Source organism: Hipposideros armiger, unplaced genomic scaffold (genome assembly GCF_001890085.2).
Source record: "Hipposideros armiger isolate ML-2016 unplaced genomic scaffold, ASM189008v1 scaffold_30, whole genome shotgun sequence".
NCBI classification, from domain to species: domain Eukaryota; kingdom Metazoa; phylum Chordata; class Mammalia; order Chiroptera; family Hipposideridae; genus Hipposideros; species Hipposideros armiger.
In genome coordinates this window covers 3,755,248-3,766,615 of record NW_017731380.1, presented here as the reverse complement: position 1 = coordinate 3,766,615, position 11,368 = coordinate 3,755,248, and the positions used below count along the sequence as shown (strand labels likewise).

The window sequence follows — 11,368 nt, the reverse complement described above, 5'->3', positions numbered from 1 at the left end:
GGAATGAGGAGATTTGGCAAACAGAGGATGGGACCAAGGCCTCGCATGTGGCACTGATAGTCCAGATGAAGGTGACTTTTCCTTAGCAGCACTTTCCAACATGGACACGGAGATGTGAGACAGATCTGGGAATGAGTTTCCCCATCCATGTCATAGACAAACAATGGTGCCAAGGAATCGAGTGCACAGCTAAGAGAATGCTCTAGGCTGGATGCTGGGGAGGGGCTGTTAGTCCAGGAAAGCCAAGGGAATTAAAGAGCAGGTTTTGTGGAAGCAAAAGAATGAGTGTTCTACTTCTCCACTTTCCTCTCACCAGAGCCTCTACTTGCTATAGCAACTGTAACTGATAGAAAACGAAAATAAAACAGAGAGCAAGAGAAAACTCATTATTTCAAAATTCCTTTAATGCTATTATTAAAAGACACGAATCATCTAAATCATTTCCCAAAAGCCCTTTTAAATTCCAAGACTGAGAACAAAATTATGGGTAAATGTTTAATTAATGTTTATTATAGCTAGCATCTTAGTTTTAGAAAGGTGAAATTTATGATATGATGAAGTAATATTTTTCACATTCTGTGGGTCTCTTTTATAGCACATTGCAACCCACAGTATAATAAATATCTTCTATTATTCTGTAAGATTCTTGTATGCAAAGCTGTGCAGGGCCGAGATAATATTGAATTTCAAGTCAAATGAGCTGGCATGAACCTTAGGCAAGTCACTTTATCTTTCAGGATGTCAGCTTTCAAACTTGTAAAATGAAGGAGAGGGATAAATCCCCAAGTTTCCTTCTAGGTTAAAAAAAATCATAAGCATAATTTAATATTTTAAATTACTATAGCATTGGTAGGGTTACCCCTTTTCTGTTACGATGTATTTTTGGCCCTATCTACCACGTTTTGAGCCTCAGTCCTTGATCAGGAACACAAAGTCCAATGATCACACCATCTCTATGGGAAATAGAATCCAGTTTACCACAGATTTACTTTATGTTCCAATGTCTCCATTCTCTGCCCACATTTACCCCTTGGGAGGTTCAGAGATATTTATTCAGCATCTTGAGACCATAAGTCTCTGAGAATACTCCGTATGGTATTGCCTCGAAGAGCCAAGCCCCTAATTTCAGTGGGTGTGCACTCTGCAGCAACCCCCGCACATCTTAACTTAGATTTGTCATGGCTGGTAAGAAGAGAAAATGGCTAGTCAGCACCTATTAGAAGGCCTGAGATGGAGGGGGCGCTCTACAGATTACACCTGATCCATGGAGCAGCATGGTATGTGGGAAATAACCAAAACACAGCGTTATTTTTGTCCCCCACTCAGATGTTTCTCCTGCCACTAGGTGAAAACTAAGCAGAGCTCATGGCTCACTCTTGGGTTACAGGCGGTCACACAGTCACTTGAAGTAAAAAAAATACAGCCTTGATTCAAAATTAAATTGTCCAGTTCCAAGATTAATCAACTCTTCCCTCTTTCTTCACAAGATGACATCTCCTTTCATTCCCTTGGTGCTGCTCAGACCATCAGAGTCCAGCGCTGGGGGAGAAGAGGGGAGGAGAGGACAGCAGAGTGCCCATCACATTGGTGACTGATGCTGGCCCAAGTAAATCTGGCAGGCGGTCGACACTGACCTGCCCTCCTACCAGTTTTGTTGCCATCATTGAGCTGTTCATGGAAAAATTCCCTTGATGTGGGTCATACACATTTTCCTCTGACTAGTTACCTCCCTTCCACCTATCAGGCTCCCATTTATTATTGTTCTACCCCGCTGTTTTGGGGGTCCCCTCAGCTCTGGAAGGAGCCCTGTTGGACAGAAAAATCTCAGGCAGGATGCCTTTGAAAATAACCCCATGCCACTAGCCAATGATTTCTTTTTTTTTTTTTTAAGATTTTATTGGGGACTTGGGAAAGGGGAACAGACAAGTTGCTGTCCTTTTTGTTCTTCAGTCTAGTTGTGGAGGACATCGCTTCACTGGCCCATGTTGGTATTATCATTGTGCTTTTCCTGGGTGAGGCAGTCGCTCGCCAGCCATTGGACAGCGGCTCATGGCAGCTCAGGGTGGCTGCCGGCCAGCCCCACTGCAGCCTACCCTGTTGCTGGCGACTCACGGCAGCCCAGCTCCAGGTTGAGCTGCTGTTCACCATCTTAGCTGTAGAGGGCACAGCGTTACTGGTCCTCATGTGGGATCCAAACCGGGGCCCTGCTGCTCAGAGCTGGCGTCCCAAGCCAACTCTTAACCAACGCACCACTCGGCCGGCCTGCCAATGATTTCTTAAGTAGGACACATAAAAAATTGTAGGTAATATTTCATCAGGACCTTCCAGCTTCTATTTAGGATATTGAAAGCTGAAAAGAATATTGCTCCCAAAGTAACCACAAGAAAAAGCTGTGTAGCCTACAACATCAAAACTTTTCTTGAACCCATCAGAGAGTGGAGGTCACAGGGCAATAAAGTAGCCTGAGATTTAAAGAAACAAATGGCTCCAAAAAAGAAAGGCAATGTGAGACCTGGCTCACCTGAGGCAGAGCACCTGGGAAAGACAAGGCCGCCATAGAAGTAAGAAGATTGCAGCTAAAACTCTATACTGAATTGATAGTTAAATTTTAACAATTTGCTGCTGTGGCTGAGCATTAGTGTATAGGGCCCATGGAGGCTACAGACACCCCAGTAAAGGCTTTTCTCCACAAACTTCATAGAATGCTCACACAAAGGTCAAGGTCAGAGTAGGGGAACAGAGGAAGCCTCCCACGGTGGTGCAGGTCTGTGAGGGAGGAACAAAAGCCCCTGGGTGTGGGGAGAGATGAAGAGCAGCAAACCCACCAGGGTACCAGTACAGACACATTACAGCTGGAGAAAGGGAACAAGGAAACAGCCCTCTCCTGGGAGAGGGACAGGAAGCTTTCTCCCTTACAGGAATCACCAAGACAGACACAAGGCAGAGTTTGTCTGCCATGGGGAGGAGGGCAGGGTCGCTGAGTAGGTTCTAGACCCAAGACCCCTAGACATAGGTCCTGCCTGAGATGGAGGCTGAACCAGGAAACCAGAATACCTCTTTCCCTACCAGGCTGGCAAGGGTCTACTGAGAATCCACTGCAGGGGAAGGACCAAGGGCGGCACTTCTCTCTCTGAGGCACAGGCTCACAGTGAAAGCCTAAAGCCAACCCCCACCGCAAACAAAGTAACACTCTCACCAAAAGCTGAAAACAACTGGTGAATGCATAAACGGTGACAAACCATATCATGGAATACTACTTAAAATTTAAAAAGAACTATTAATACGTACAATAACATGGCTAGATCTCAAATGCATAATGCTAAGTGAAAAGAGCCACACACTGTATGGCTACATTTATATGACATTCTAAAATAGGCTAAACTGTATGGACAGGGAGTGGTAGCTGCCAAAGGCTGGAGGGAGATGAGGGGCTGGCTACAACGGGACAGGAAGGACTTCTGACGGGTGATGAAACAGTTCTACATCTTGATTCTGGTGGTGGTGACAAATGTCATGCATTTGTCAAAACTCACAAAACTATACATTTAAAAGACTGACTTTACTGTATATAACACATCTCAAAGACATTTAAAAATTAAAAAAACAGAATTTCACTAAAATTAAGAAGTTTTGTTCATCAAAAGATACCATTAAGAAAGTGAAGAGACAACTCAGACTTGAAGAAAATAAAAAGAAATAGGCCTTGCATATAGAATATATAAAGAACGTACAAATGAATAAGAATAAAACTGACAACTCAATAGAAAAATGGGCAAAAGACTTGAGTGGACATTTGACAAAAGACATTATCCAAATGGCCAATATGCATATGAAAAGCTGCTCAATATTTTTATTTTAAATGCAAATGAAACCCTAATGAGGTACTGCTACACATCCACCAGATCAGCTAAAATGAAAGATTGGCAATACCAACGCTGGTGAGGATGTGAGCAACTAAAACTGGTTGCAAATTTTTATAACTACATTAGGAAACTATTTGGCAGTATTTACTAAAGCTAAACACGCCTGAGCCTTAAGAACCAGGAATTCTGCTCCCAAATGCTTATCCAATAGAAATGAGTGTATATGTGTCCACCATAAGACATGTTCAAAAACATATATAGTATCATTACCATAACCGCAAAAACCTGGAAACAATACAAATTTCCATTAACAGGAGAACATATAAATAAAGTGTAGTATATGTACGCTCTTATGCAACAAATATAGAAAGAGCAATAAAGAAAAACAAATATGCAACAAAGATGAAACTTAGAGATATGATGAGCGAAAGAAGTACAAAGAACTACATACTGCCTGATTTCATTTATATTAAATTCATGACTAAGCAAAATGAAGTTATGGTGATGAATTCAGAACAGTGGTTATGAGTGGGAGTAGTAAACTGAGAAGGGGCATGAGGGAGCCTTCTGAGCTGCAGGAAATGTTCTATATCTTGATCTCAGTGGTAATCCCATGGGGTAATATATATGTATTTGTAAAACTTCCGTCAATAGCACGCTTACGTTCTGTGTACTTTACTGCATGTATGTTTGCCTCAGTGCATTACAACAGAAGGGAAATATCGCCTAGGGCACAGCTCAAGGGCTAATGATGATGTGTGCAAAATGAATATAAACAGGCCAGGAGTGTGGAAGGACGTGTCATGGTCCTGAGCCTGTGTGTTTCTTATCAGCTGCAGATGGAGAAGAAATACACATGAGCTCTGTAGCCCATAGTAGAGCAGACTTCATGCAGCTTCTTGCTTTTAAGTGCCAAAGTTATGCAATGTCAAAAGAAATATCTTTTTGTTTAAAAAAATATTCAGAGCAGGCATAGTTCCTCTAATGTGTTAAAACAGAAACATTCATTTTTATGTGCTGTTAATTGCTATACTATAAGACCTACCAGGTTATTCTTTTCTATCAAGAGAATAAAATTCTTGTTGTTTCATTACCTTTCTACCATGTCATTCATCAAAAAAATCAAGATTTGTGCTTACTGTATGCATGCTATACCTCAATACAATTTGTATTTAATGGCCCTGCCGACACTCCCAGGGACGCCCCATCCACATGGGGACTCCAGGACTCATGCACCCGTGACCATTCTGGGGAATGCGGTTACTCCCAACACAGCTGCCATTCTTTTCAGTTCTACCCGAGGTAGTTTCTCTCTATTTCCTTGTGAGTATTAGACACCAGTCCTCAAGCCTCCCACTACAAGGGTGACCCACTGAACTCTCTAAGCCATCCTGGAGGCCCCTCACAGGGTCTGAACAGGAGGAAAACCCCATCTCTTTCCCCTTTCCCTTTATTGAGGACTCACACACAGCCTACCAACCTCTCCCAACATATTTCTTAGCAGATCCTCTCTCCTCTTTGTAACGTGACTTTTTTTTACATCTTTAATGTGAAGGACAAGTTCAGGAGCCTTTGAACCAACATCAGGCATTTATTTTACAATTACACTCTGCATTTTCATCCAGCACCTCACTCTGGTGTGTAGCATTTATGGTTGGTGCTGGATATCTCTCAATCAAGACTTCAACGTTAACCTTCTGTTATTGTCACTTTAGGTTGAACCATTTGAAATTGTTGTTTGTTGACTACTTCAACTAACGGAATTGTAATTTCTTATGGTTCAGGCTAAAAATTTTATTCAAAATAGACTTTTTAGAGAAAGTGAACTTTAGGTTGGGTTTGAACAAAAGGGAAAAGTGAATGCTTAAATGAATACCCAGGCAACTACTGAAATACCTTCTGCAAAGCATCTCACCTTGGCTTTCAGATCAGCACACAATTCCTGATGCTTTTTCCTGTCCTTGGCCAATGTGCTCTCCATTTCATGAGCTGCACAGGCTTCGGCTAGTGTCAGCACAGCCTTCTGTATAAAATCTCTCCTATTCTTATTCCAATGTGATATCAGGATCCTTCGCTGCTCCCTAGTGAAGCGATATTGGTCACAATACTTCTCATGTTTGACCTGAAAAGATAACAGATGGTTATTATGGCACTTCTTACATTTATTATGAAAGTGAGCCCATGCCCTATGTCATTGTTACAAAAGTGAATAAAATGAATTATAACTAATGATTTTTTAAAAACTGGGGACAAATATCTTAATAGTAAATGCAGCAACCAGGATCAGGTACCAGTCACAGAGTTCTGAGCTGGTAGCTAACTGATGACTGAGGACCATTTAATGTGTATAAGTCCCTAGTTTCCTTTGTAAGATAGAATCAGACCAGCTGGCCCTCAAACAACTTCCACTTCTACATGGCAATAAATATAGGGGCAGAAAGCATTATTTCCTCTATATACAACTTCAAAAATACTCCATCTTTAAGTCAGTTTTGGTATTTTAACAATTAGCTCAAGTGCTTCAGTTAGACGCATGATCATAAATATTAAAAAATTGTTACAATAATTCCGAAAACTCAGTTTGCTCTTGATGATGGAAACATTCAGATATTAGGATGTCTAAACTTGAAGTAATTTTAGCAATGACATCAGCCTGTCCTATTCCACTCTCCTGAGGAACATGACATTCTCACATCGGTACCATGGTTCCTATTCGCAGTGAATCCCAACCAGGGGAGAGCTCAGTCTTAAGGGGAAGAACAGGAATGGAGATAACCTGAGTAGCTGGAAACACCTCTGTAGGTGATTCTGAAATGTTCATTATATAAAGGTGTGTCTTTTGAAATTGAGAGTCGCTGACCTAAATAATTCTTTATTTTGCCAGTATAGACCACGTCTCTGAATTTGATACCTTATTTAACGCTTAAGTAGTGTGAGAAAACAAGCTAGCAAGGAGGATAAGGTTGGTCTTACTCCAAATAATAATTTAGGTACAGTTAATTAGGTACATGATGAAACACGCTATGGCTTCATTTAAACCAGACATCAGCTACTAGAATCTGTTCTGTAAACTTTTTAGCATTGTTCCCCAAAGCCAAAAATATATACTTAAAACCTATCAAACATTAAGAAAAGGAGCACACACCATGCAGAAATTCATACTAATCAACCCAAAGTAAAAAGGAAATGTAAAAATTTTTACTATGTAAAGAATAGGCAAATACAAAAGTCTACAAAGTTAAAAATGAGAGCTGGCCACAGAAGCAAATAGATCCAACAGGGAATAAAAAGAAGGATTTAATAGAGTAAATAGAGTTTAATAGAGTAAAACTTTTAAAAATTCTAGAGTGAATTATTTATTATATAACTTGTTTTTTGCATAACAGGTATCTGCTATAAAATAAAGGTCAGAATTAAAACAAATAATTATTGACTGAGTTCTGACTTTGAGGCCTTTGTGTTTCAGATCCATTTAGACGGATCAAGCGGAGTTGTGGTGGTGATGGTGTAGGGAAGCCCCAGCCCCAAGGCAAGTGTTGGCTTCCCCATGACCAGGAGGATGGAGGTGTGGCAGCTGCGTAGATGGAGGAGCAGGCACTCCACCTTCCAGCAGTACCCAGGGTGGGTGGGGAAATGTATGGACACCTGAGGTCAAACATTAGCAGAGCAACCCAGGGAGCCACAGTGAAATCTCAGGGGCAAGTAAACACATTGGGAGTAAATGTTGCCATAGGGGTCCTCCATCTTTTTATGGGCTGTACAGACTTGAAAAACGACAGACTTTCAACCTATAACACTATCATTTTGTAGAGTATAGGAAAACATATTTTTAGAACACTATATATATATACATATATATATATATATATGTATATATATGAATAATTATTGATCACTAAAACAATTTAACTTGCCAGTATATAAGGTCTAGCACTCACCAAATCATGCCTAGATTTGTGAGGAAAATATCTTTGTAACATGTCCAGATACAGAGTCCTTCTGCCACAGAGATCTCCAGGATACTGATCCAAAACAGCCTGGTAAACCCAGTGGTCTTCTTCACTGAATTGGAAGTTTCTGGAAGCAACAAAAATGTCACAACATATTGTTAAGCAATCCCAGAGTTTGAGAGACCTCAAAGTGTTCAAGCTATTAACAAATGATAATGATTACATTAAATGAAATCTGTTCTTTTTTAAAAAAAATACATTAGTCAAATTAAATGTCTGCCACACAAAAGGTTTTAAGTTCTAATACAATTGGCTCTTTCAGTTCTTTATTTGGTCTTGTCATGAGTTCCAGGCATAATTTGAAGAAGTTTGACAATGAGACATAACATTTTTAAAAATATTTATTCTATCTTGCCTATAATATTTTTAAATCATGAGCAATAAATGAAATATAAAAACCATTGGGAATAAATTATTAAAGATACAAATTAAAAAGGAATTTTACTTGTTCAAGAAAGTTCCTATTTCTAGTCTGGAGGAAAATACAAATGTAGACAAGTTAAATGAACAATTGCACATAGGAAACTAAGGCCTAAGGAAAGTATGTCATTTAAAATTTGACGTTAATAGCAAGTCTAAAATTATCTTTTACTTTACCTTCTTAACTTCTTGCTTTGGCGGGGTAAGACTAGATATTGGTAGTGAAAGATAAATTTAATGGTATTAAATTTCAGGTCATTAAATAATTTGTAAATAGGACCCCTTCAAGTCACCTTACCAATAACATCCTCATCATGCTCCAAAATGCCTTTTTCACTTCAGAAAACTCTTAGGCACTGACATGGTTTGTGTTCTATGTAAAGTACAGTTGACCCTTGAATAACACAGGGAGTTAGGGGCTGCAACCCTGGAACAATCGAAAATCCTATATAACTTTTGACTCTACAGCCAGCATTTCACTTAGGCAGGTTCAACCAACCAGGGATCCAAAATAGTATTTTTAATCTGACAGTTGGGATTCTGCAGTTAGGAAACTGCAGTTGGGAATGGGGAAAATATTGTTTTTAGTATATGGTTAACTGAATCCACAGATGCAAAACCCATGGATTCAAAAGACTGACTGCATTTATTGAAAAACATCCTCATATAAGTGGACCCATGTAGTTCAAACCCGTGTTGTTTCAAGGGTCAACTGTATTAGCAAAGCCCTATGCAGAGTGAAAATGTTGCAATATCAGCTTGAACTCTAAAGTGAATTAATCTATCTTTATTATTCTGGGTTTATTTGCATATTATTATTCCTGTTTAATAAACTGGAATAATCAAATACAGATGCAATCAGAGGGAGTATTATTAGCAACAAATATTTCCTTGATCAAGATGAAGACTTGCTATTGTTTATTCTAGTATATCATTGGTCTTCTACTTTAAAGTTAACTGTATCATTCAAAGCATTTTTATATGTCCTCTATGCCCTTGAAAAATATTTGACAATTTAAAGCAATACAAAACTATTTACATCAAGTGACAGTAATGGGAATTCCACTGTCTTTACACAAGTTTACCTAGTTTCTGTAAAGTACTTCATTATTCTGGTCAGTAGCAAGAAAAAAAATTTCAAAGATGATAATCTTCTCTAACAGCTCTATAATAAGAAGAAAAAGAGGGCTGGAGGTGTTCTACAAGGAAAAAGCATACTCTACAGTTTTTCAGTATGACAACCTATTTGCAGAAAAAGAATTTGAGATGAGTTCATTCACTGAACACCTTGAGTGTTTCGTTCTGACTGAATCAGTTAGGCATGTATAGACAGTCAGAGACTGCTGCAAATAAAGCATTTCAAATGGGGGTATTAAGCCAGGAGAAAGGCTTGACTGAATGTAATTGGCATTTAAAATACCCTCAAGTCTTCAGGAACAATATCTCAGGTCCTCTCTCAAAGGACTCATTCTCATTCATGATAAGATAAATGCATTTTAACAGCAGTTATCCACATAGATTCTCTATTACTATACCACAAGCAACAACAAAAAAAGAAGAGACCTAAAATTCATGTCCCCATTAATGCTCTTAAACTGTTTCTATAATCAAAGGGACTTGAACATAGTTTGAATTTCCACATTTATTTGATTACAAATGTGGGTGCGGGGAGTATATGCTGGGGAGGAGGAAGTGACAAAATCTAGGTCCAGTAAGTTTTATGTTCTTTTAAATTGACATTTAATTATGTAATGGATGTTGTTGAGGCCATGACAAGACACCTTTGTCAGCTAGAATTCCCATCACCAACATGCTGATAATTCACAGACATACCTTCCTTGCCTAGAAAATTGGCCTGAGCCAGTTGGTACTGCCTCTCGCAGGAGACTACTCTTCCTCCGGCTTCAGAGGGCCAGTCACAACCAATGATTGGCTGATATGGGGGTACAGAAGGCCAGCCCACTCCCCTCAAGATGGGACCAACTCTGTGATACCTCATGCTCCAGAGTTTCACTGAGATCTCCTCCCTGCATAGACATGTTCCCCTCCTCTATCCTGCTTCCGTTACCACCCTTCTCCTGAGAGCATTGCCCAACAAATCACCTGTTCTTATAGTCCCTGTCTCAGCTTTGCTTCTACCAAACCCAACCTAAGATAATCTACAGGCAATCTTACCCACAATTTTCAAACATAGTTTAAATCCTTTAGTAAATGGAGAAGTCCTTCTAAGTTAATTGCTTTGATGATCTCTTATATTGAACGGTAGTGTAAGATAATTCTCAAAGAGAAAGTGCAAATAGCAAACATTTACAAAAATACTTTCCAAATAAAAGTACACATTAAGCAGTGTACATTACTATAAATAAATATAGCAGCAGGAGAATTTGTGGTACTCTGCATTTTTATACATTGCATGAATGTATTAATAAGGTGCCATTTTAGTGACAACATTAAAACCACTTAAATATATGAAATGGAAATGTAACATTAAGCCCAAATATTTCAAACCAAGTATGTCATGTACAATGATCACATCCAGCTTGCTCCTTATTGATTCTAGAAAACTCACATCTCAGCAGCTTTTTCCAATTACCACAATTACACAAATTGTAAGTCATTTTTCTAGTGCATGTAGAAAAATAATAAACATCTTAAAAGAAATCATATATAAATACTCACAGTATTATTATTTTTAGAGTATTTATAGCAAGCACTTCCCACAGCCGCAGGCTTAAATCTTGTGGCAAATATTCACATCAGCAATAATGATAGCACAGTCATACATCTCCATTAGGATGCTGTGTGTGAGGCAGAAGACTCCCACCATGACATATAAATATATACATATATACTGAGTCTCCTAGATGGTAAAAATCTAAGAGGAATATTCAAACATAAAACCTTCTTCACAATAACAAAGTAGTCATTTCCTACTAGCTTCTAAAATAAAATCAAATTTAATGTACCTGCATTTCTAAATTCAAATCTGGATATTTATCTTTCCTTATCAAATGTTCATCTTTCTTTTTTAAAAAGATTTTTATTAAAATCTAGTTAACATACAATAGTATATTA

At 38.8% G+C, this 11,368-nt stretch overlaps 1 protein-coding gene across 2 annotated transcripts in view; it reads right to left on the bottom strand.

The window, feature by feature from the left end:
* CCDC148 (coiled-coil domain containing 148) overlaps nt 1–11,368 on the bottom strand; it is a 217,780-nt gene that overhangs the window by 137,093 nt on the left and 69,319 nt on the right. For both annotated transcript variants that reach the window (XM_019636887.1, XM_019636885.1), the window contains exons 9-10: nt 7,802–7,940; nt 5,779–5,985 (exon numbers count right to left, since the gene is read on the bottom strand). In XM_019636887.1, coding sequence (XP_019492432.1) covers nt 5,779–5,985; nt 7,802–7,940 — 346 coding nt within the window. The remainder of the gene's footprint in view (nt 1–5,778; nt 5,986–7,801; nt 7,941–11,368) is intronic.